This window comes from Betta splendens, chromosome 10, assembly GCF_900634795.4.
Source record: "Betta splendens chromosome 10, fBetSpl5.4, whole genome shotgun sequence".
NCBI lineage: Eukaryota > Metazoa > Chordata > Actinopteri > Anabantiformes > Osphronemidae > Betta > Betta splendens.
The window spans coordinates 15,026,961-15,054,406 of NC_040890.2; the positions used below are offsets into that span (position 1 = coordinate 15,026,961).

The window sequence follows — 27,446 nt, forward strand, 5'->3', positions numbered from 1 at the left end:
CGACACGTGTGGTTTCACGCTGTCCAAAGAGCCAACCTGTGTGAGTCACGCTGTGACACAGAAAATCAGGTCGACCGCCGGCCGCCGAGCAACGCTAAGCTTCAGTAAACAGCGCGCGCGGGGCCACCGAAACAACACACACCCGGAGATCAAGCGTGTGCACACGCACACAGATATACACTTCCTCCCTCACTTGTCAGAAATCTTAAGGAACATCACAGCTCCCATCTGCCATAATCCGCCCCGGGGCAGCGGTGACCTGAGCCACTGGAAGAAACTCATCTAGACCGCGAGGAAAAAAAATAGAAAATAATAGTTGAGGTAATGCAGTGTGCGGTCTTATCCTCCTTAGCTGGCAGTGCCTTCAGGGTGGAGATGTTACAACCTCAGCAGCCTGCGCTGGCTTTCTACTAATACATGACCCTCATGCTGCTTGGCTGCTTCTCAGACACTCATCCCACGACCGTTAAGTTTGGCTGCGCACACACAAACACATCTGCATGCGCGCACTCCTATTACCACGCACACACCAAATCACAAATCTGTACTCTTTACCATGTCCCTGCCTAATCCGCATCCACTGAAGGCAGAGGGCCTGTGCTGTGGCAAACTGTCTATTTTTAAACTTGACATATTAGTCATCTCTTGGGGGACTAACATTGTAATTTATGGAATTCATGAATAGCAAGCGAAAACCAAGCTGCCGTGTTTCCTTCTTGTTTATTTCCCCCCCTCCTCCTTAGCGCAGTATAACGGCTTTGTGTGAATTCAAATAAACTCGCAGATGCAGTCGGGGAGGATGCCTGTCTCCGTTAGAGCACAGATGCCAATCAGGCCCCTGCAGTAGGAGCGGCTGTGTAGCTTGTCACAGTGTCTGGGCTGCTGGTAAAACGTGTAAAGAGTCGTAGCACATTCTTCAGTTAGAGGCCTGAAGTCGCTCAGGTGCACACGCGAAAGCTCTTTTTGTTTCTCAGTCTCTTTGATCTTCTAATAATCATATCTAGAGTCTAAAATGTCTCCTGGTTTCAAATCGGAAAACTGATCCACTTTTTACTAAAGATCCCGAGCTCAGCCCGGTTCGCTTTAATCCACCACTGGGAGTCATTACCTGCATCTTAACACCTGCTGCATCCTCGCCTGGCTGACATTTGCCTTTATGTAATAAAATAGAATAATTTTGAAATTCTTCAGTTCCTTTGCAAATCACGACAAAATCCTATCAGCGCACTGAATCTCAAGTGATTTACTTCTTTGTTTGAGAATTATTTACACAAAAATCTCAATATTTAGGGAGTCAGAACAATGATCTGTGATTGACATTCACTGCAGCGGGCATGAACCAAGGTCCTCTAAAAGACCTCTGCTCAGATATTGGCTTCCAAAACAAATGATCCCAAATTGCTCACTTGTGGGTAATTACGCTGCTCGGGTCCCTAAGTAGCCAGCAAATATGTCATTGTGAGACTAAACAGCAATTATACTTACACTCATTGCTCTCTAATTGCATCATCCTATAGAACAATCACAAACAAGGGGACTTATTACAAACAAAAAGACAAAAAAGAAGAGTCATCTTTAAAACTCAATTTAAGCCAAAGTACAAGGTTATGGGAGCAGTGGGCATTAACCAGAGCGTGCATTTAAAACCCTTATGGGTATTCGGTGGTGGGCTACAACAACAACATGTTGTGTGCACTAACCGTGGTGGAGAGTGCTACTACAGCCTGAGAAACCTCATACAGGCAGGGGAGTAATATAACCCCACTCAAATCCTTCCATCAGACACTAACCAAATAGAAGTCAAAAGATCGAGTGACGAAAGACAAAGAGATAAAATGGAAGTAAAAAATAGAGATGTGGCTAAACCACTGGGATTAGTGCTAAGTAACTAAATGGACCATATCACTCTTCCATCACCAGAAAGGAATAGCTATTTCAGCTGCTGGACCCTAAGTAAGAAGAGGTAAACTCTGTCCTCCCTTCGTCTTTTGTTCATCCATGTGTAAATGCTGTGCACATTTAGAACGTCCTGTTTCTCCCATCTCTGTATAAGCTAATGGAGATGCACCATCATATCCTTGAGGCCCATCAATAAATAAACTTGACGCAAATAAACAGATAAATAAATAAATATGAAAAGCATCGCAAATGGGCATCAGTCAGCATTAGGGACGGAACCATGTCAAGCACAATCAAGCTTGAGTGAAAGAGGAGTGTGTGTGTGTGTGTGTGTGTGTGTGTGTGTGTGTGTGTGTGTGTGTGTGTGTGTGTGTGTCAGAAGGTTGGGGGCATCTAAAACCGTGGTTTTTCCTTTTTTCCCTACTGTACATTTAACCTTCTCAGGCTCCTCGGCCTTAAACTCCTTTCACTCTCCCATCCGTCCATCACTCACTCATTTACTACTACGTCTCCTCCTCGCTAGTTTTTACTGGTGTCAGTGCTTTTCCACTCAGATGCACATCCTCTCCCATGTTTTCACGCTTTCTATATCTGAACGTATCTGAACTGTCTGAACTGAAGAGGTGTGGGAAGCTTACGCTTAAATGTAAACTTCGTTCCTGCTTTGATGTTGTCTGAAGAGTGTGCAGATTAATGCAATCAATGATTTCTAACCTAGTTTTAGAGAAAAAAAATCAAAAACAAAACTTTAAAGTCTTGTGTATCCCATTATTGATTCTACAAATATTTACCCCAGAGAAATTTGTATAGTTGTTGTGTGTATCTTACAACTGTACATGTTTTTCCATGTTGAAGAATCATTAGTCAATAGTACATTTTTTTTGCAATTAAAAAAAGATTTGATTTAACATTCTACTTATAAAAAAAGATTCAGAGACTTCACACTGAATATGTAACATTATGTTTATACTCTCTTCCCAGCATCACCTGTACTCATATTATACATTCTATTGTATAATAATATCTTATTATTGAATGGAACATTAAACATTCTTTGACACGTTCTCGCTTTATCTGTATTTATGTGAATTGCCCTTATCACTCACTGTCCAGTTGGACATTCCTGTCCTAGACCTCCTTCTTACAGACATCAAGCCCACCTAATGGAAAGATAAAATATTAATTCAGCCTCATTGTGGCTGACAGATTGTAGATAGTGGCTGACACCTCAAATGCAAACATCGGCCTATACAATCTATCTTACTCCTTAATAATAGCCACAACATATTAAGGGGATGAAGCGGAGGAAGACGCATTTGATTTGGGGGCTGCATCTTATTTCAGTGGAACACAGGCTGGCATCCTATTCCACTGTGCATTATTTGTTCTCTAGCTGATCATCACTTGGTCCTGCTCTACGCCTAATGACCGATAAATAAGGTTTAATTCAACTGATGCCTATTGCCCATCCTTCAACACTAAGCATGATAGCTTGGCGAGATTCCACTGGAATTATATGAGGGCAATTTTTCAGCTGGTGGGATGGTCCGACTGCCTCCCCTATATTTGGCTTTGGAGGCATTTCTTAGGCTTTAAGCTCTGCAAGTTTATAGGCCTATTAGGAATTCATCAAACAATGAATGATATCAATCTTTTTGTGTGAATGTGCCCTGGGTAAAAATAAGATAAAACCTTCCATTATGGGGCCTCCAAAGCATATTTGCCCTCCAATATGGATCCAGTATTGACAATTTACACTTAGGGTGACCTTTCATAACTGCCCACATACTTGAAAGCCAATATTGTTTGGAGAGTGAGCAAGAAAAACACACACACAGCCCACTGCAAACCCTTTATATTACATTACTGAATATGATAAGTTACGGGACATTTTTGCTTTGCAGTTGTTCACTCATGGTCCACTAGGTGGGAGAGCAGAGTATGTTTCCCATCAATGAGGTCTTGTACCAATAAAACAATACTGGACATGGATGTGGAGGGTTTCGAGTCCATTATAGCACTAGGTCATTGACTTTATTTGTTGAAAAAAAGCATTGCATTAGGGAGCTAGGCTCAACATGATAAATCTCCCAGCCAGGGAGTTGTAAAAGGGCATATTGGCATCAAAAGGGCACAGCGACTGCCTTCAGTTGATGTCCCATCCTCCAATAGATAGCTTCTGTATAATTTAAAAAGCAAAGGGTTTAGGGGATACTTAACAGCAGGGGCAGAGGCGAGAGACCCCTGGTGGCCAATGAGAGAGACTGCTTTTTATTAAGATTTGATTTATCCTCTCAAAATGGCTCCATGTCACACTTCACTTGTTTTATGTCCTCTCTTGGCAGAGTCAAGCAACGAATCAGTTATGCGCCAAGGGTACTCAAATGGTACATAAAATCTTCATCTATATTTCCATGATGGGTTTTCCGCAGCAGATGAAAAATGATCAGGTCCAGGGAAAGGCCCCATGGGTCAATGGGAGGGACAAAGGCTTTGTCTGGGCCCTAGGACGTCAGATCTTAAATGGAGTGGCTGTCCATGCCTCAGCTCCTTCCCCATCTGCCTTTTCCTTTGGCTGTTGATAAATATCCTTATCTATGAGAAGCAGGTGATAGATTTCAAGCAGCATGTCCCGACAGGGCTCTGCTCTCATCTGCTCTATTGATATCTCACATCTACTAAGCCATCCCAGCTATAGCTTGAGGCACCAACACCTTTTGGGTCTCCTCGCTACAAATCATGTTAGCGCCACTTCCTGGAGTATTGCCTCTAGGGTCGCCCCAATAAACAACACCTATCAACACCCTGAAGTGGAAGCCAGGAGTTTGTGGAGGAAAAGGGCTTCAGGCTTCAATATATGCACTGAGCTGCAATAATCTCATGTGTGTGTATGAAACAGTACAAGAAAAAGAGTGCTACTGCAGATAGGTTAACGGACAATGGGAGCGAGATAAAGCGATAGGTTCAACATAAGTGTGAGCTAAACAGAGCTAAACTTTGCCTAGAGATGGAAGAAGCACACAGAGAGGTCTGAAGGGAGGTGGGCTTGTGATGACGGCAGCACATCTGGATCAGCTGTCATTTAGCCAGTGGTAGGAGTTAAGGTGACATTAACAGCAACGTTGCTTTGCCCACGCAGCAGCGTGGATGTGAACATGGAGAGAAACAAGGTCACGGAAGAGAACTTTGCTCCGTCAATTGAACCTGTCTGTTTTAACAAACTGCGGATGATTTCAGCCTCTTCAATGTCAGATACAGTACGTTCCTTAAGAGGCATCACTGTGTAGAACAGACGAGGCAACTTTTGATGGAGCGACCTGTGAAGGTGAAGTAGCAAAGAGGGGCATAGAGGGGAAAGAAGAGAGGCCCTGGTTTGGGATTGTAATGACATTGAAAAGGCAGTAAATAAATAAGATTGGCTTGGTTCTCTTTGAAATCTGATTGATGTGTCTTTTGGGATCCCCCCCAGTACGAAAGACCTACTGAGTCTGTGGCTTTCATCCCTGACCGAAAATCGATGAGGCAGGATGTATGAGAGGCTTCTGCTCTCTACCCACCAATCTCCTGCCAGATGCCCAGGTAACTGTATCACCAAGGAAGAGCAGGAGACAGAGAATGAGTAATCTTTTTTCATTCCTATCGTAGTAAAAGTTAATTTCAAAGTACAATGTGGGGAAAAACTGCAACATATAGTGGTAATACAGCGTCGTCTCCACTGAATACTTCATATATTATCTCTCTGAAATGAGACTGAACCCCCAACAGAAATGTGGCTTTTCTGGTCTCCATCAATCCATCCAGTTTGTGCGTGTTGAATTAGGACTGGCTGTTGTAATTGCATAACACATGAGTATGGCCTCCCGGGTTAGGTTTTCCATCTTACACAAAGTGGAGACAAGGAAATAGGAAATGCTTCTGGAATTGGGTGTAATTGTGACTGGCGGTGCTAGAATTGTGTTTAGCCTGACGCTTGAGGTAAGTCTGCGGGAGTGGAGTTTAGCCTGAAGGACGACAAAGAACGACGTGCTGCGTTTAAATGAACTCCTTTCACTTAAGCCACGATTTTTGCGTGACTCCGAGAGACTCTCTGCGGCACACGCTGCTTGTTTGAGGATGACAGGAGGTTAATCAAGCTTTAAAGCATGAGATTACAGCAGACATAACACGCAGGAGTGAACCGATTCAGCGCAGTGTCTGATAGAGAGCCGCCTATACCAGTAAATTAAGAGACTGAAATGTTGACAGTCCACGAGTCACAAGAAAATGATTCTGTGCACAATCAACCCACACATCAATAATATTGATGACCTGAATATTATTGTTCTTTAATGAATCAGAAAAACAACACTTCCAGAATGCAGTCACACAAAGAAAGCTTTGAGTGACTGAGGTGTGTTTTTTCCACCGTCATAATTGTTTAAAGAGGATGCTTTTAAAAACTTTTTCCTCAAACTGTGTTTCAAGATTATGCACAAGATGAGACCCCTATGCTGCAAAACGGCTTTTCACATTTCATTTAAAAAAAAAAAGACAATCTAAGGAGCCGACACGTCAAAAGGATTTTCCCCCCTCATCTCCTTTGAGTTGAGGATCCATGCAGCTGTTTATCAAACCACAGTAGTGGGTTTCATATCAATAAACGGGGAGACATCAGCGCATAATACATTCTGGTGGCATAACAGTCCTATGCACAGACGGGGAAATAACCTATTGCGCAAAATCTGATGCATATTGCTGTGGCACAAAGAGAGCTATTATGAGGGCCACAGCGATCACGGTGGTCTGACAAGAATAGGTCGCAAACATAACAAATATGCAATTAAATAGCTTCATTCATACAAGCTGTTTGTCAGTAAGCAGTGTTGACATAACACTTATTGTAATGTGATGGAAGAGACCAACCACTGCCACCATCAGCCGCACTTGGTTGGACATGAGGCACTGAACCCTGGAAACAAGTAAAGTACTGCAGCCAGGGCATCCAGCCAGGATGTATTGGTTTCCATTACAACTAGCAGCAGCTCTTACTTCAGAGTGGAAGCTACTGTACAGCTACATGCATGCACCATCCTATTTAAATAATTTCCCTTTGCACTGCTCCTAACGGAGATGGGGGGTCTTCCAGGCAACACGGCCTCAAATGTGAACCGCTGACTTTCCTACTGCACACTTTTCTGCAAACTGCCAAGTTCACAACAGAGGTCAAGGTCGAGGCGAGGAAGACAGGGCTGCATCATCTGCAAACAGACGAAAGGAAAGCGCTTTTCGCTGCTCGACTATCCCTTAACGTTAGATTCACACAAACAAACTTGGAAGAAACATGAGTGGTGTCTTTCTTCTGTGCACAGTTTTGACTCTTTCCCAAAAAATGGACACTTCTTTTCTCAAGGGTTAGAACCCAGATTCCTGAAGTATGCTTTTCTAGTCATCAATCCACCTAATGGTTCCTCCCCTGCAGAACTACAGTGCTTCAGTCGGTGCCCTCTCCAAGACCCACCACAACTAGAGGCACTTGAAAAAGCTCCTTGCCACATAGGCTTATTGCTGTTTCTTAAAGCTCATGTTTTTTTTCATCAGACATAGCAATGAACTCATAATGTAGGGCCTTATGAGTGTCCCCGCTTCTACTCAAAACTGTACTACATGTAAGAGCACTTCAAAGACAAATATTAGATCAGCAAAAATCATCTTCATCACACACACTCACCGACAAACAAGGAATTACAATATCCATGATTTGGAAATGCATCTAAAATAAAAATAGGAAATAGAGAAAACTGGGAACACAAAGAAAGGTATTACTAAACACAACAATACTCTGAGCAGGAAAACAATCCAAAGTGTGCATCAAACAGGAAGTGATGTCATGCTGTGACAGCATAGGCTAATAGCAGGACATATAGATGACAACTGTAGCTGCTCTACCGGACAGAACTTGTGCTGAGCGAATCAAAACTCTCTTTGTTTCATCACTATTCAATTGTATTATTTTTACAGGGTTAAATGTTCAAGGTCAAAAGAGCTTTACAAAGGCAGATGTGCTGGGTTTGTAATGAATTCTGTCTAAGGTCAAACAGTTTTTATTACTACAGTAGCTTTAGTTTTATCTATTGCTGTGTTTAAAGTCATTCTATGCTTAAATTTCATTAGTTGATATAAAATGTACATAGTTTCGGTCATTTACAACTCTCCAGTTAATTGCATGTGACCACTTCTCGTGCAGTGACATCATTTTTGGCACTTACTGCACCATTCTATCAAATACAAGTTGTCTAAATCAACAGCTCTTTGTTAAAACTGCACATCAGTAATTAGTAATTAGTCAGTTCGATTGTGACAGCAACAACAATTACCGGGTTTGGATCTCTGTCGTTCCATCTGTGTTTGAAACCTGTTCCAAAATGACTCGTACTGTTGAAATTGTACATGTCTGTGAATCATTACTGTGAGCTGTGCTGTGACTTTCTCAAATCAGCGTTAATGCATTTTAAAACTGCAGGTGTTTCTTGCAGTGAGTAGCCGTGTTTTTGTCATCTGGGCTAAGTTGAACGCAATTACTCAGCACAGACCCTGCATGTTGTAGACCAGCTCAGTTTGAGAGTGCTAACAGGAAAAAAAACATGTGAGTTCTGCAGCCAGGATGAGAGCAGTATAGAAGACAGGGTGCAACTGGTGGGTTTAGGTAGTTAAACACACACACCTAGCGTTCTGTTACCATAGTTAGCACCCGGCCACCGAGAAGATGGACTGGAAGGACTTTGATCACCTGTGATGACGTTGGCGATGAAGAAAATGAAGAAGAAGGAGAGAAGGGAAGGATGGAGAGAAGCAGAAAAATGCATCAGAGGTGACATATTTCAGATACTGGCCAGGAAAAAACCACCCCCCAAAAAACAGAAGCACGCAGCTGAAGAATGGAGCTGACTCCTAAAGGGCAAGAGAGACAGGTTATGTCAGGCACAAACTACGATTCAGAGGAAACGTTTTCATCATGATTAAATGTCTTTTAAACATTTTTTTCATTTTAATGCTCCATCTCTCTCTACAGTAGCATCATCTAATCCAGCCACTGGTCAGATTTAGCCTCCTTTTCTTTTTTGGCGACTGCCAGCGTGGAGATGGCAGCACCTGTGGCTCTTGGGCAGAACTCTGACTTGCATTTTAATTGACCTTGGCACCCCTACTAGGTGGCGCTCCCCTGGGCGCAGGCCATTCATCATGGCAGAATAGAATAGAATATGTTAATTCCAGGATTACACTGGGTGACTCTCAGCCCGACTGCAGCCAGCGCGGCCGCATTACATGAATGATGAAGGGACAGTTAATTGCTAATGTGCGACTGTGGGCCACATGATTGTTTATACGATACATGTTCTAGCACATGTATTTGCCATATGTGCAATTCAATAGCAAATCCCTTATAATGCACAAAATCTTTATACAGTATATGACATACGAGTGCCAGTTATACAACATGAACAGAAAGCAAGACTTACAATAGCTGATACATATTAATTAAGATGGGAAGGAGTTGCTTTTTACTGCCTTACCGTTGCGGGGCGTCCGTTTTCGCCGGTCACGGAAGGCTGCTCCAGACTGTAGAGCTTCCATTAGACTATCCATCACTCCGGTTTCATCTCCCTCTATAAGAGAACACATAATAGAGGCAAAGATGTAAACAGGCCAGTATGTACATTAACATAGCACAGCGTCAGGGTCTAATTCCAGGCGTTTTTGTGTGTTAGCAACAGATGATCTCAGTAAAGTACAGTGTGGAAAATGAGCGTGCGTCTAAAGAAGGCAGTGGCATGATTCTAAACCAGATATAATCTAGTCTTTTAGAGGGGCTGCATGTTCAGACAGGGCCTGTCACTCAGTCTTGTCCCTTTTTAAGCAAACAGCTGGAGAGGAGGAAAAATACACTTAGAGCCTAGCAACTAATACAGGCCGAGGAGCCTCAGGATGAAAGCATCCACTGATGGTCATTGACAGATATTCTTTCTGCGGCTAACGCAGGGGAGCTAAGTGCTCTTTACAAAGATTTAGTGTGGAGCCGCTCAATACCCGGGCACTCTATCATTGTTCAGTCAATGACACCGGGACCGGCCTTCGAAAAACATTCCCCCTGCCCACTGTTCCAGCTGTCGCGTGGATCTGTGAAAGTATAGAATGGGAGGTAGTCGGCATGGCAAAGAGACAGGTAGAAGACCCTTAAAGTGCTGCGAGGCCAACATGATGACAAGTTGTGCCCACACTGAGCATACAGTGCACTGCCGTATAGAAGAGGGGCACGGAAATGAGCTTGGTTGCTATACCTGGGTCATCCATCTTTATGCCCCACTAATGAGTCAGAGGGGCACCCTTTTTATCATTCCGGTCCAGAACAGACATTATTTTAAACTCAGATCATTAGGGTGACTTATTGCGGAGCTGGAGACTTGGCCATCAATTCTACAGGAACCAACCAGCTTCAGCTCACATGTATGTTTACCGTCAGGATTTCGGCATCTTGTTCCTTCGCGTACAGATTTAGCCGAAAGGCTGAAACATTTGGAAATTAGTGGAGACAACTGCTTGTCTCAGCACACAGCACTTCCCCTTCACAGTGTTCCCAGTGTTTTGCAACTTACATGCGCTCAAGGAGACATGACAGTTTGACAAATTAAATTTACGAACTAAACGGGCTAGCACTGAACGCTACACAATTAGTTTTAAAGAAAGACACATATTGGAGAATGATTCAGGGTGGCATGTTGTTTCCTTTTACAGCAACAGATCAGCAACCTACTGTACCATCATTAATGCAAGTAAAAGAGAAGACAGTATACTGTAGCTAAAAATAGAAACAGAAAAAAAGCAAGTCGCACTCATTTTGCTCTATCCCATTTCTTCTCTTTCTTCCTCAAGTTCTTCCCAAGGGCTACTTTGAAATCAAAATATCTGTTCCGCCTGTGTGCCGTGCTTAAAAGCAATCCCGATTAAATCAAGCTTAATTAGACCAGCTTTATCAGAACAAAACCAAAGCCAAGCCAAGTAGTGCTTATCTCAAATTGCAGCACTACACCTCAGATAGTGAGCTCATTGGTGTGAAAGACGGAGCACGGGTTTGTCTATTGTGCACCTGAAGAACAATATGGCCGGCAACTTGCAGCGACTACAGTACAACTGAACCAAGTCCCAGGTTTTTTAGCTGCTCCTCGCTATGTAGGGCTGGAAAGGACACGGTGTGAGTGTGACAGAAGGCGGAGAGTGTTAAGTGGCAGGTAAACATTTATCTACAACCACCTTGGCACAAGAAACTTTTTGACAGCTCCTTCCTCACTGCCTTCTTCATGGAGACCTAGACATCACAGGGGGCACCTGACACTTTGATCAATTTGTCCTACTTCTAGCTTAACTCTAGCACAATTCATCATTTGTAATGGCCAGGACTTGGGAGCTCTGGTATAGTGGGGTTCAGGGGGAGGACTGCAGACACAAGGAACCAAAATGACTAAAATGGGAAACATGCTCCCCATCGTCCCAAAGCGCTCAATTACCTTTACTCTATTGGGCCACAGCCTAGAGTCAAAGAGACCTTACTCTCAGAAAGAAATTCAGACTATGAACCCATTAGGAAGTAAATATGTTTATGTACATGAGCATTTTAAAGCTACATGTACAATAGAAAGCAGGTAAAGACAACTGAATGCTCGTTGACTGAGCATGTTGCAGTAATCCTCAGAGCAAACCTTTGTCATCGCTTACTGGAACATCACGCACTTCAGCACATATTTCTGCCTCCTTCCTGCCATTGAGTCGTGTCTTATTTTGAGCCGTTAAACCTAGGGCAAATATTCATCCACTTCTCATTAGCAGCAGTAGTAGATTGCATGCTGGGGAATTACAGAAAAGCTAACCTTTTATGCTCCGAGATCTTCCTCAAGAGGAAAGATCCCCTCTGCTCACAGGAAATTGCTTTCTAAATGGGTTAAGATGGGCTAAGACCCAAGACATTGACAAACCCTTCCAGTGATGAAACACCTTGGTGGGCACCTCAACCGACAGCCTTGGGGTCTGTTAATGATCTTATTAAAGCTTGTGGAAGTGTGGAACACAGCTTTTGCACTTTCAGGTACTTTCTTAAACAGTTAAAGCTTTAAGAGCAGAAATAAAGTATTGTGAATCTCTACCTCCCAGAGAGAACTGCTGTACATGCTCTATATCTCTGTATTTGATCCCTGCCTACATCCAATCCCCCGATTCTCCTCCGCCTGAATTTCAGGTGACACCTCGACCCCGAGGCTGTGCTAAATGTAACACTGGAGCCCTGGGGATTGGTTCCTTCTACAATATACGGTATTTATAAGCAGCAGTATCACATTTTTAATTAGTAGGGATGGCAAGAGCAATGTGCTCTCAGCAGGATTGGCATGAAAACGTCACACATCAGATTACTTTTTTCCTCCAAAAAAGAAAAAAAAAAACTACCATAAGTAAAAGTGGAAGAAAGCAAGTGCAAAAGTACCACTTACCAGTCCCAGGAGCGGAACACAAAGTCAAGTGTCAACAGTTGCAAGCAAGGAGGGGCAAAGGAAAGGAAAAGAACAAACACGGGTACTGTAGGAGCGACTGCTGGGGAGGGAAGACATGGAAGGAAGAACAAGGGAGACGGCGGAAGACAGAGGAAGCGCACGGAAGGAAACAAAGCGAGGACGGTTTTCTGCAGGTGCAGGAGAGGCAGGACGCGAGGTCATAAAACACCTTGCTGGGGACCAGACGTTGTGAACCGCATGACATTTAATTATTTCCCAGCCTTAAACTCTGACATGGAGGCACACGCACACCGACGCTCATCTGCACAATGCAGCCGTACAAATCCACGCTGATTGCCTTCATTTGGCTCGTCCAGATTTATGGCGCACGTTTCTCCGCTGACACGTGAGTCACAGGACGGCCTGTGCGGACGCGAGGACAAGTCTGTACAATAAGCCATGCGTCATGAACGCCATACTTACCATCTTCAGTTGAGGGTCCAATCAGGAAATCAAATAAATTGGATTACATTATGCAAAACCCCACATCTCATTTGTTTACGTAGCCCAATTAAAATTAGTCATCTACAACAATTAAATGTGTATATAACTGGAAAGTTAAAGGACAGCTGTTCCTCCGGAGAAGTGACAAAGCTGTTCAGTCAATCATCCAAGCAGAAACCCTCGTGTTTATTTGCCTGAAATGATGGGCTCTTCTTCCGAACACCAAAGGCACGGCATTGCTATAATTATGCAGAAGTGTCAACAAAGCCTGTTCATGAATTCAATTTGCTATCTGTCATCTGTATGATGTGCAGGGGAAGAAGAAAAGAGAATGCAACACAGTGGATCGATTGAGAGCTCAAATTGTGATGGCTCATACGCAGCCTACATGATTCATGCGGGGACGACACAAACTCTTATTACAAATCTTCACTGCTTCCCCCTGCTACATGCAGGTCTCTCATATAATGGCAAATGATGACATCCCATATTCCACAAGTGAGACCCAGGCACGAACGTGATTCAGAACGCATGCAAAGTATTGGCATGTATCATAGCCCCACATTTTAATCAATCACAGCTGCAGATGCACTGTTTTTATAAGCACAGTGCTCTGCTCTCTGAGCAAATTAAAGTGTCTGACTTAAGGAACGTTTGGGATGCGAGAGATGTCTATTATCCACTGCTATCCTTCCAGTAGCCAATGCCTGATTCTAATTTGCACTGTAATGAGATCTAATGAGCGCTTACAGGCCTTGTGCTTGATGAATTAAAACCACTGTGAGAGTTTAACCTCCCCCCCGCCGTCCTCCGTGTCTCCAGTGGAGACGATAAGAACGAAGAGGAGGGATGAAGGGGAGAGGAACAACTCGCGCCTGGTTTTTGGCTCGCTGCGGATTGTTTTTGAACACATTTGAGCCCATCTGTTCCCCCGCACAAAGTCACCTGTGCAATTAACCTGGACCATTAGCCGTGAAACAAAGGCCTCGGTGGAGGAAGGGGGTGCTGCTTTATGGCCAGGTGGAGGGGCGACAACACACACTTTCATTTAATCTCATCTCTCTCCTTCTGAACGCACCTGCTTGTGTGCGACTTCCACACCTGAATCCAGGCTCGGCCGCGCAGACGTGCACGGCCACCTGCATTACTCAGCACCTCCTCCTTATACGGCTCTGCTGTGTGCTCTCCCGTCTGGCTTTGAGGAAAATAAGCCCGTCCCCCCTCACCCCTCTCTCCCTGCAGTCCCAGCAGCTCCTAAGACCCGGGCAGACAGAGGCCATTAATGCCACTGAGCACAGGGAGCACAAGCAGCCGTGCACCTGTTCTACTGCCTTTGTTTTTGCCTTTCCTCTCTTCCTCCATCCCCCTGCAGTCCAAGCATCCAACCTTGATAAAAGCTTTGACACTCTGAAACTTTCCCTAGTCTTCAATCTGCAGGTGTGCGCGTGCCTGTTTACTACACCAGTAAAAATGAGAGGAGGAACAAAGAGACCGGGAGGGTGAAGTAATAAAAAAGACAGACTTACTTGCAGATGACTGTGGATTGTTTTACTGTAACAACAACTCACATCCTCCCTAACTCAATTAGAGATGCTCCTGCAGCCCTCCATTCCACAGGGAACGGTACTGTAGCTACCGCTTCACTCTGGCTGTGAGGTCCTGTGTGGCGCCAGGGTCAGCGCAGGGAGGGCAGGGGCAACGTGGAGAAAGGGCAGGATGTCTGGAGGATGCGAAAGGTGTGTGGGAGGTGAGAGGTATGTATCGTGTTTGACATGCATGTGTTGGAGCCCGGCTAGTCTGGCCACTGCAGGCCTGATCCCATAGCCTGGGAAAAAAAAGACATGCCCTGACTGCGAGAGACTGAAGGAAACGTGGAGAGAAGTTGGATGTCGACAAGGGAGAGATGAAAGTGGATTAGCCGCTGTGGCGATTTGCATTCTGTGGTGGAACGAAAGCCTCTGCGATGCCCCGAATAGCTGGATGCATGAATAAGTAAACAAACAAAAACAAAAATAAACCCTCCATCTGGATGGATGCTGCTGGGCCCCGAGTGGGAAGCGGCAGGGAGGGGAGGGAGGGCGGTGGGAAGCGAGTGGAGAGATGCTCGCGCGGCGCGTTCACCCGGCTCCGCTTCCGCCGCCGCCGCCCGCGGCTCCCGCCGGCTAGCGCCGCCGCCACCGCTCCGTGGCTTTTGGCGAGCTCGCCCACCGACGGCACCGCGGCACGCGGGAGAGCCCCGGCCCGGCACTGGCAGATGTTAAAACGACACGGTTTTCTGGGCCACGCGGGGTCAACGTGTCGGGAAGCCAGCGGTGCCGATGGAGCCCGTCCCCACAGGGGAGGAGACTCCGCCGCCACATACCAGCACAGCAGTCGGCCGCTCGCTAGGTGTGCTTGTCATAGAATGGGCTTAAACACCTCAGGAAGCATTCAGCGCGACAGCTCTGCTCCAAGCAGTTTGGGCTCCCTCCACCTACTGTAGTACAGGGTTTTAGAATCCAGATCAGATAAGATCTGAACCAAACCCCCACACGGGCTGTTTGCATCAGTGAAAGGCGGCGCTATCTGGGGAAGCTAAATGGATTTGACAATGAGATTTGATGGTCTTTGTAGCGGGGGTAATTAGGTTTGATTGACTGTAAAGTGACTGGTGAGGTCCAGATCTGGGAGGGGAAATGATCAGACACTTGAACCACCCACAAATTAATGAGACTCAACTGTGCTTGAGCTGATTTCACCAAGGAGAAGAAGAACATTTACGAAAGCGCAGGGAGTGAAAACTGCAAGGCGGGATGAGTGTGTGTGTGTGTGTGTGTGTGTGTGTGTGTGTGGCAGACAATGAAAGCCTGAATATCAGAGAAAAGAGGGAAGATCATGGCCTTAACTAAATTAAGTTAAAGATACGTGATTAAAAGCTTTAGGGCGCAATCTAATTACTGTTTTTTTCCTTTCTCCTGAAATAAAAGAGGGTGCTGCAGAGAAAGTATACATATTCAAGCTGACAATTTAATGCACAGACCGACAAAAGCGTGGTGGAGACTATTCCCTGGTGTTGCCGTTAATTGCTAATGATCTGTGGTATTTGTCATAGAATATTAAAAAGCTTCCTATGAAGCTAGGCTCATTTTCTCCATCTTGACATTTATTTATGGAAATGGATTTGAATTATAATCTAAAAAGGTAAACACTGGATAATCATTTCATTGTGTCGCCTACACTTGCAATGCAATGCAATTTTGCATTTAATCACATGTATTTAATGCGCGTGTCATGTGTTGACGTACACCTTTTCCCCCTGCATTTCCAGCCGTGCTGCTCGCTCTTACAGACCTGAGCCGTGATGGAGCCAGACGTATTCTGCGCGCAATCACCGCCTTGAGGCAGATTCTGATTTTGACTGGCGATATAGCGCAATCTAGTATGCTGTTATTTATTAGAATGGGTGTATGACAGCAGATAATCCCGTTGCCCTTGTTCCTGACATTCAAGGTAATGATGGAATTCACCAATCCATAGCCAGGAGATTCACAGCCAGACGAGGGAAGTTTATGAACCATTTAGAATTTTGCCTTTTTTTGCGTAAATGTCACCTGAAACATTCTCTCATGCAGGTCCTGAGATAAAACAGATGCAGCCGTGTTAAACAGATGAGATCATAGCCACACATTTGTCTGTGTATAATCAGTTTGTAAGTGATGTGACCTGATTTCTAAACTGCTTGTTTCAAGCTAAAAACATTGCATTTAGTCTGATTTAACTATTCTTAACTTTTATAAGTTATTTCTAGTTTTACTGTAAAAATCACGAGAAAATGGCTCAGGTCACTGATTTGAAACACGCCGTGACAAATCCTTCATTGTGATGTTATTGGGCTTTTTCAATATATAGAACTGGACATGAAAGCATCACTGGCGTATTAAAGAAATGATACACGAGGCCATGCAAAGACACCACATATCAGCATTACATTGTGGGAAGGCCCGTCCTTGTTCGTTACATCCTATATCTGAAATGAAGGTCAGCCTCAGCTCCCTAACACTGGATTAATTTACCAAGCTAAGCTGAGGAATAGTGAGAGCGGCTTTTAAAGAAAAGTCTGCTTACTTTTATCTAGCTGGGCTTCTGACCTTCACGTCTCAACAGGCTATCTCTCCTGGTAATATTGTTTGCCATGTGTGCTGTGCTATGAGGACACTATGCAAACTTGGAGAGCGAACCTGTCCACCCCACCGCCGCCTGTCAGGGTCTGTCTGTGATCACGCTGCTGCCACGCAGGTATGCACTGGCCTACTGGCAGCTGTCAGTGTCACACAAAGCCATCAATCCACATCTCCAGCATTGTCATTCCTGACAGGCCTCTGCCAGCGACAAGCAGCTGCACACAAATATGTCAATTTAGTTTATCAGGCTGCTGAGATAAACGCCTAAATGTGCACAAGGTGATTTGGTAAACATGGCGAAACACAGCGTGCTTTTCCTGATTTTGTCTTCCAGGACAATCCAGAAACAGCGATCACGTTAGCGCGTGTTGGTGTTACAGCATCAGTTCAATGTGGATGTTAATTGTCTGTTCTACTACTTGTAATGTGCGTGTGTGAACAACACTGACAGAAAATGTGAATTATAATCAAAGCCTTTTCAACTGATTGAACTTATTAGTGCCCGCTTTTATTTAGTGTGTGTGAACACGCACTGTTCGTGCGCGAGGAGAAGGAGGATGCGCCACAGAAGCTGCAGGCCCATGTCAACATGCCTACTGCTCTCTGCAGAGACATGGAGCGCTCCTTGGAGCAGGCCCCGCTGATAAACACCTACATAACTATCGTCAGAGTAAACCATGCGGACAGAATGTACAGCCACTTCAGCATCCATGTTCAGAACAACAATCCTCCATTTAAATGATCATTGACATTCTGTTTATTTTCTATGTGGACGATCAGCCTAATTAGACCTATGTTCTCTGCTTATTAAGTAACGTGCATGTTTTACATGACTTTAGTCCACTGCATGAACATATTGAAGAAGTATATACTGTAAATCTCAAATGAAAGGAGTAGGAAAGGAAAATATATATTTGTTTTTTCTATATTAAAAATATTATTTTTTATAGCTTATTAATAAAGATGGTTTCCACATGTTCATACAGTGAAGGGGAAGTGTTCACACCCTGGAAGCTACACTGTACAAAGCAGACAAGCAGATTGGTGGCACTTTCTCTGTGCTACCTGGAAGGAACGCCTGGACTAAATAAAATGTTCAAATAACTTTGTTTTTGTTCCTGATTGTTTGTTTATTCCTATGTGGCTCATGCCAAGCTGCATTTTGCTCAAACCAGCGTGTGCGCTTTCCGGCTGTGTTCAGAGCTTAGCGGACTTGACTGGGGTACGCGGTTGACATGTGGGTGCAGACACTTGCCCCAGACAGGGGCACTGACCCCGGTGATGCCGGCCGAGTGGGCGGCCACGGGGGCTGCTGCTCCACACACATGCCTCCCAGATACAAGGTCCAGATGCTCTGCTGCGCTCCGGATCTGGAAACAATGTCACGCATGCTGCTGGTGACTTTGTTTCATATGCTGCTCCACAACCCCCCCCCCCCTGCTGTGATCAACCCTCTTGTACTGTTTTAGACAGAAGCATTAGTTGGGGTTTATTTCAAAGTGTTCAACTGTTTTTTTTCCAACGCAGTAAAGTGATTTAGCAAATGCTGAACATCTGGTCAGTTCAACAGAATATGGAAATCCACTTAGAGCGAATTAAAACAAATGGGGTGACTGGGTAATGATTTCAAAAGCAATTTCCTACATTAGGATTTCTAATACTTCACAAGGAAAACACTTTCAGCTCTGCACTTGTCTCATGTATCAATCATGCTTGTCGGAGACGTGAGCAAATCGCAGAAATGAGCATCATCTCGACTTTTATCAGCTGGGAAATGGGGAATAAAATAATTTCTTAAAATCTGCTTCCCAAAAGCATTTGTCTGCTTCCCCTCCCCCACGCCGGTGCCATCCTGGCCCAAGCTAAATGAATTAAACTCTCATTAAATATCCATTTTATTGTTAATCATTTGCAAGTGAAGAGGATTAGGTCGCAATTTGTGAAATGACAAAAAAAATAGCCCTTTTTAAAAATAGCCTCTTGAAATAGCGCTAAATACAATAGTATGATCCCTTCAAAGTGTTTTAAGCAATAAAATGAGTAAATTATTAAATCCATAAAACAGATCAGATGCTGACCTGTACATAATTCTCATACAATGACCATATGTTTAGTCAATCTGTTCATCCTAAAACTCTACTTTATTTAGGTCAACGGTACTCAGGTGTCTGGAAATTATTCAGACCACCTTCAGTTGGATTTATTTCATTTTAAAACAAGTAGGATTTTGTTCTATCCATCTGATTCCAATAGCTGTTAATGATATTATTACTTTTTTTAACTGTTGTTTTTGGACAGAAAATGTATTTTTCTTTCCTAAAAGCATTCCCAACCTGAACACATCCAGCTCCCTCCAGATGTTTCCCAGGGTATTATTGATTGCAATGGTGCCTTTTAGGGGAAACGTGATTGATCGGCTGCAGGAGACGGCGCTAATGCCGTACACGGCACTTGGCCTCACCTCAAACTTCTGCACTTTACAGAGAACTCCACCGAGCGAGCGGCAAGCTTTGCTGTCGGTCGCTGTTCTGCTTGAAGCTTGAACTGTCCCCGCGGTGTAAGATTACAAGCAGATTTTTGTCAAAAACCTCTCAGCACACTTTCCTCCGCTGTGACCGGTCTCACTGCCCTGCCACCGAGACGCACCACAATGGTGCAATTTGGCACCCATTTCCTTCCCTGTAAGGATGATTTTAGCCAGGTAATGAGCAGTGCCTGGTGTTCGCCCACAGAACTTTTGTCGTATTAGACATCTTTTTGTGCCGTCCCCCCGCTCCACAGAGGCCTTTAAATGTCATTTTCCAACCTGCAGCAGCCACGCTACCAGAGCAGCCTCTCTGATGGAGTGCTACTGAGAGGGCCGTCCTTCCAGCAGGTGTTCATTCTTCTTCTTAAGCTGTACTTTCCTGACATCTCCCTAACCAGTGACCTCCTCCCCAGTTACTGAGCTTAACCTGACAGCCAGCTAAAGGAGAAGTCCTAGTGGTTCGGACCTTTTTCCATTTTGCCACATTTTTAACACCGGGCTCCACATACAGCGGAGTTTATGAGACTTTATGTGAACTTCTTGTCAAGTAGGAACTGCAGAGTCTAGTTTACACAGCTATGGTGGACTGGACGGGGTTTCAAAGGGTTTTTAATAAAAATCTTGAAGTCAAGTTAAAAACAGCATGTTTTTGGCCGAGCTGTGGGAGCTTTGCATGTTATTCCTCTTTATGTACAGTATGTTTTTATCTTAGGTTAAGATTAGGGCAATATTTGTACAGAATGTGTACATAATTAACTAATGATAAACAGCCTTTCTGTGGGATGCTCAGTGCGACTACTAGTCAAAGTCACTTCAAATAACTTACTCCCTACAATGCAGTTCCTGAACCACATAGGACTGGACGGGAGCTGAGATTCTGAAGGTGTCAACTGGAGAGACCGAGGAAAGACTGTTAAAAGAGAAACGGATGGAACACCAGCGCGCTGCGACCTCCAACCTGCGACTGGCTCAAATTCAGATTTCCATTTTAAAAGCCCTGCATTTGATTGTCCTCTCCCTGACCAGGCTGCACATACAGTTGGACAGAGAAGTTAGTACACAAAAGGGAGGTATTCAAGGTTTAATAAAAACACGTAGTCAATTCAAGTAGGAACCTTGACAGGAGGAAAAACAGGATCGGTTCAGCACGTCTTGAATTTAAAAGTATGCATTTTATACCTCGCAAGGTCATTGTGCTCGCGACAGTCCAACGAGCTAGGTGTTGGTGTGGAGGACAATCCTCTCTATATCCAAGGCTGCAGGCAACGCTGCCCATGTCATCCATATGTTTTATTCATGCGAGTCATATTATGGCATTCAGCAACTGAGATCAAAATCTGCTCTGGCAGAAATATTTAATATCATACCTACTTCTGTACCCTCCTCCATCTGGTTAGCTAGAATGAGAGAAGGGGGCAGACAGCCTCCTTCAGCTCAGCCATGCTGGATTATTAAAAGTGAAGCTTTCAAAGAGGTCACTGCTCAGGGAAAAAGGAAAAAAAAAACACTGTAGCGTGCATCAATTATCTTGGAGAGTTTATGGCATACTGAAGACTGCCTTGTCACATTTCCCAATGTGGCTGAGCTACAGAGAGGTCCTTGGCTGGTGCTGACATTTAGAAGCTGGTGAATTGTGAAAATCCCAGTCTGTTTGTCGGGGGGGAAAAAAAGTGGACAAAAGACCACACTGACTGCTTGCAAAGCCTCCGAGGGCTGGAAATTCCTCCGCGATGTCACCAACATAACAAGACACAGGCATCCCGCACTGTCGCTCAAATTTTTCATGTCCCAACAGCTGCAACGTACACTGATCAATACATGGTTTACTGGCATTGCTGGAGGACAATCGAGTGATTTCAGCAATTCGCCACAATAAATTTAGAACACTGCCCGTAAACCTTCTCACATTCAGGGAACGATCTCCCATACGGCCGGTGACTGATAACACGAATATGTCATTAAGCTATTCTTTACAATCTTCACATGTGCACACTGCAGAAAGGTGCGTTTCCGTCTGTGCAAGTAGAGTCACCCAGTAAGCAACATGATCTGCCCCTTGTATTGACTACGGGAGTAAAAATAAGCTAAAAGCCGACTCCTCCCACTCCTACGCATCCCTCTCCACCTCCTCAGTTCCAAGCTTCCAATCCCATGAACCCCCCTTCCCGCGCTCCCGCTGCCCCCCCCCCCCCCCCCCTCTGCCTCCGCATCTCTGTGGCGCCGGCGAGGAAGTGGCGTACCTTTGTTCATGTCAATCAGCTGCTTCTTCTTCTGCTGGCGCTCCTGCTTCTCGCGCTCCGCTTTCTCCTTCGCCAGCTTGGCTCTCTTGATCTTCTCCTCCATCTCCCTCTTCTTGTGGTTCTCCTTCACCGCTTCCTGATGAGACACGCACACACGGAGGCACGCGTTGAGATAAAAAGCGGAACCTGGCCCCCACCACCGCCGCTCCTTTAGCGCCTCTGCTACTGTACGGTGCTCAGACACAGCAGCGTGCCATCAGCAAATTCCTATTCAGAGAAGGGTTTGATAGTTGGAGATAAGCTGCTGGAATAAACAATACATTGTGCTTCGTGCATGTGCTTCTTTAACACAAGCCCATTTGTCGGTAGGGCTCCAACACTGCGTTACATATTTACGATAACTAGCAGAGCAAGTCGTTGTTAATAATGCATCAACACAACGCTATATATATACACGCAAAAAAGGAGGTTGGATAATCATCGCACATATAGCGCGTACCGTGCTACAATAACTCCTTTAATACAGGGAAGCTACTGCATGAGAAAAGAAGTGCGGCAGCAATGTGGCGGTCTCCGAGGAGGAGGAAAAGATATTACCCCCCTCCTTCGTGACTGGCTGAAATGTCAGGAAGGAGTCAGAGAAAAGAGAGATAATCAACGCTACGGATTCAGCCTTTACAAATGTGACAGTTTGTTCCTGTGCCAGAACGGGGTAAGATGCGAGTGCGTGACCTTTTGAGACAGCGGAGCGTTCTCCCATCCCAGGCCCGGGGCACAGCACTCGACAGGAGCCATCATAGGTGTTAGCGCATGTGTGAGGTGTGCTGCCGTATGTGCCTTTTCTATCGCTGGCGCCCCCCATTGTGTATGTATGTAAACTGTGTGTGCGTATGTGTCAGTGAGCGGAGGCATGGCTGTTTGTGCACTGATATAATAAGCGGCGACAGCCCCCCAGGCCGACCATCTAATGTCCCCGTGGTCCTGATGTGTGTGTCGTGGTGGCAGCTAAGACAGAGGGATTACGGGGATCGCAGGGAAGGAACAAGGAAAGAGCAGCTCATCATGCCAGTCAATAGCAGAGCAGAGCCCTCATTGTCAGTGTCTCCTTGTTAGATGACAAGGGCAATAAAGAGAGAGAGAGGGAGAGAGAGAGGGGGGGGGAGTGGGGGTAATGCAGAAGTCAAGTGAGGATGATATAAGGAAGCGAGATGGAGCAAAATCTAAATAATAAAGAGTGTGCGGTTTTATTGTGTCTAATATAAAAAGTTGCTTTGCTTCCTCAGCAGTTACAACTTGGTGAACAATCACAAATCAATATGCATTTTTGCTACATTACAGCACTTCACATTATCCAGCTCTGCTCTATGCGGTGCGTGGACCGCTGCTGGTCGGCGTCGCCGCGGTTGCGCCGTGGGCCGCGTTCGGTAATGAAACGGTTAACGCAGACGTTCCCTGTAAGTGATGGGCAGGACTGGCGGCCAGAATCAAATTGATTTCCATCCTCGTCCACTGACAGGATTCAATTCATTTTCAAAGTAATATCACTGCATCGCTCAACATCTCCAGCTTCACTTGGAAGATAAATTATGCAAATTACGTATAAAATACTGCCGGCAAAACTTATTTTAAACAAACAACTAATTTTGACTGTAAACAAGATTATGCAGCATAATTATGTTGCTCTAATCAAACAACACCTCTAATTGCCATAGAAACAAATACATAATAAAGAAAGGTCTACTTAAATACGTTTTATAAATGCTCAAAGTCCGAAAAATAAATATTTTGAGTTTCTCATGTAGGTCAAGGTCATCAGTGTTGTAGTATAATATTTACAATGTGACCTCAGGTGACCCGGGATATTTTTGCCATTTCATCATAAGCCCTTTGGTGATGATCATTACAGAGAAAGCTCCAGCATGTATTCCACAACATAAAGTATAATGTAATAATGATAATGATAGTGCATCTTCCAGCTGAGGGCAATAAATATAAATGCAAACTCGAATTCACATGCACATTGAGCTCAGTTAACAAGGTCAACTGGTTCCAGCAGGAGAGGGATTTATGAACTCCTGTCGTCTTCAGACGCCATTTTAAAAAAAGGCACATTGTTTGTACAGTCATGCCAAATAATCAGTTTTCTACATTTTATTCATTTATTATTTATTTTGATTTAACTCATTAAATACAGGTATCCGTTTTTATGGACATTTTCAGTGAATGTTAAACCCACTAAAAAACTAAAAAAGTTTTCCCCTCTGTGGATCATCTCTGTGGGATTGAGTTGCAGCTACTATATACATTTTGCTCGGGGGGGATGTAAATTTATACTTAGAATATAGAGTCTCTACAGACACAACAAAACCCGTGGTTTTTCTGAAAGTGCCTTAATGCCAGCTGGGGCTGTCAACAACACTACGGAAACAGCACATTCTGACTTTTAGGCTCAGAGGCAATGAGACGGAGTGAGTGGATGTCACACTCGGCCTGCAGCGTGTCTGAGGTGCAGGTGGTGCGTTCTCCCCTAGCCATGCCTGGCTGCAGAGCAGAACGCTGTGCGGCCCACTGGGCCAGTCGGCCAACAAGGGCCAGGTAGCGCTGTCCCCTTCCCAGGTCTGCTCCTTAAATAATTCATGAAACGTGTTTGGTGTTCTTCCCTGACCCTGCACAACACACTACATCTCCCACAGCACGACTCCCCTCCCCACGCATGCACGCTTGCCAGTCCAATGAGTATTTCTAAGTGCTCGGTTGCACCAGTGAGCTCACACAGAGAGTGTCACCGCTATATCTCGTCTGAATTTTCACAAACACCACTGTGCCTGAGCTTTAAGCAGCAATCGTGCCTATTAGCCATCTGCTACACTGTGTGCCAGGGTGCGGAGGGGAAGTGGCTTCCACCAGTTATAGACTATGGACTGCAGGACTTGTGCTCTGCTGGTAGAGAGGGATTAGCATATTGATAGATGACCTGCAAAATCTGGTGCCGTGATTCTAATGGCTGGTCGCACTAGTGTCAGTGAAACATGTGAGAGTAAAACATGACAGTGATTCATCAGGGAGGTGGGAAGAGTGGCGCTGTCAGAGCATAATCTTCAGCGGGAGTGGCATGATTATGATAATTTGTCATATTGTGTGGGAATTACGAAGCTTTAGAAATATCAAATGGGCTCAAGTGTGGATGGATGCAGCCCCCACACACACACACACACACACAGAAATAAACACAGATCATGGGTCTAATCTCTTAGATGCTCTATCTTGTTACTTTGCGAACCTGGTCTGGGTCTCGTGGTCTTATTAGAAAGTCGCTCCGCTAACAAGGAAGACTGTTAGCTCATCCCAGCCCATCTGCTGCGCTTTGATAACTCATTAATGGAAAAATCCTCATCCCCACCGCTCCTGGTCAGGATTACACATACAGACCCCGAGATTGCATTTCACTCACTCTATTTCAGAATAGGGCAGCAGCATTAAATTAGCAAATTGCTGGACTATAGGAATACTGACTCCACGTGTTAAAATCAAATATTTCACTGGCCACAGAAAAAGGGGGGTGGGTTGGGAGAGTGGGGGAGAAAGAGAATAAAACAGAGGGAAAACAGAGTTAATGGATTCTCTTATCAGTTACATTCAGTTCTGTGAGGACTGTCTGTCAGTGCGTTTACTCAAATGCCTCATGTCGGCCGGGTGCATTAAGCCCTAGCTTTTAAGTAAAAGCAATTTAGGGCGACTGTATTGCAACAGAATTCTTTAATACAGCCGACGCTTTGTGCTGCGAATGCATTACACAGGGCAATGCAACACGGACAGAAGTTGCCGAAGATGTTTCATCTGAGTCTAACAAGTCAGCGTCTCAATATTGGAATGAAAGTCTGAGGCACACCAGGCATATCAAGAAGCTAAATTCTGGGCTCTTTGTAAATTATTAACTGACAAGAAGTCGCGGTGTTCATTTGATTTGCCATTTGGAACAAATCAGTAATGTTGATGCCGGCTGACTTCGTCAAAGATAAACTGACTGACATCTCCACGAAGCCCGTTCGCTGACAGGGAGCGGCTCGGGACGAGGCTTCCGTCGGGCTGAATCGCAGCCAGCTCACTTGTTTTCACAGGGTAAGGAAATAAAAACGTTCAAGCAGAAACAGGCGCTGATTCCTTGTGCTCCGCAAGCAGACGGGATTAGCCTTTCTGTCAGCAGAGCTGAAGAGCCAAAAACTATAAATAATATCTGAAGAATGTGGTGATTAAAGGATTGTTTTTATATGAATACATTAACTTATAACCAGCTCCCCCCATTTCAACCACAGCACTTTATCCCACTCACTTCCTTCCTCTTATCCATAGCAGGAAAGTTTAAATCAGTAATAAATATTCATATGCAGCTATTTGCTTGAGAGAATAATTTATTTTCTTGGGTGGATGCCTCTTTTAGAGATACACAACTGTGGAATCCTTGGGGGAGCGTTGTGTTGTGTGCTGGTGCACTTTGATCATTGGGAATGAAAAGTTGGTTTCAGATGGGGATCAGACTAAAGAGAGGGGAAGGATCCAGACAAGGGGACCTTGCCATTCACGGTAATAGATTGTGAAGACTGCGAGCGTGCCTTCTGGACACCGTGTCATCATCCTGGCACCAGGAATCTTTGGGGCGGTGCCAGGAGGGATGGGTCGACTGCAGAAGGTAGAAAAGCAAAGACACTTGAATAAATGTTTAACAGAAGCACAGAGGAACCCGCGCTTTGTTCTGGGATAATGTGCTGTTTACCCTGGTGTTAATATCATCCCTTTTACAGCTAATCTGGTTTCCCAGTGTGCACTGCTCTCAGTACCACACTTCATTTACCACAGACAAGAACCGAATTTACAATTTTAATTTTATCCATGAATCTTTCTCACCTGTATATGTTCTCTACCCACCCAGTGAAACGGAAGCCACAAACGTGGTGATGTAATATGTTATTTAAAAATGTGGCTTAGCTCACTGGAAGTCAGAGGCATAATTGACATGTCTGATATTTATCATTTTAGTAGAGCTTTGCACCTCTCGCTGAAACCTTTCCCGCTGCACAGATCATAATTCTAACGCTCAGGAGGAAACTCGAATGCAGTTTCATCCACTTTAGGACTTAACTCAAGTCCCTTCTATGCTTATTACCCTCAACAGGTTAAGGAGATTGACTCTGTCTCTGACGTTCCACGTCCTCCTATTCTCAGCGTTCCTTCTTTCACATATTAAAAGCTAATCTGTATTAACTTGCTGACTTTTTCAGTTTTACAATAAAAGAATATTAAAACAAATAACATATCGGACACTGGGGTTTTCTCAGGCTAAAGCCAATAAACTGGCGTTGCACTGTTATTACTTTATGGTAATTCACGCGTTTCTGAACTTTACTATGACTTGCATGGAAAACAATGGGGTTAGTCTGTATCATCAACATCCAACCTTCCACTGATGAAAGCGAAGCTACTGAGGTTATGGATGCGATTTTAAATAGAAAGAGAGAAAAAAGCACCCACCTTTGGCAGAAACAGCGGCATTATGACCTACTAAAAGATGACATGTGGAAGGAAGTCACACAGCAGGTGAGCGCAG

At 44.6% G+C, this 27,446-nt stretch overlaps 1 protein-coding gene across 11 annotated transcripts in view; it reads right to left on the minus strand.

The window, feature by feature from the left end:
* diaph2 (diaphanous-related formin 2) overlaps positions 1–27,446 on the minus strand; it is a 279,374-nt gene that overhangs the window by 27,584 nt on the left and 224,344 nt on the right. For 6 of the 11 annotated variants that reach the window (XM_029164823.3, XM_055512466.1, XM_055512464.1 and 3 more), the window contains 3 exons: positions 21,845–21,980; positions 9,450–9,542; positions 8,600–8,665 (listed from right to left, as the gene is read on the minus strand). In XM_029164823.3, coding sequence (XP_029020656.1) covers positions 8,600–8,665; positions 9,450–9,542; positions 21,845–21,980 — 295 coding nt within the window. Of the gene's footprint in view, positions 1–8,599; positions 8,666–8,692; positions 8,827–9,449; positions 9,543–21,844; positions 21,981–22,001; positions 26,523–27,446 lie in introns of those variants that run through there. The other 5 variants (XM_029164826.3, XM_029164822.3, XM_029164824.3 and 2 more) reach the window with 4 other exon arrangements.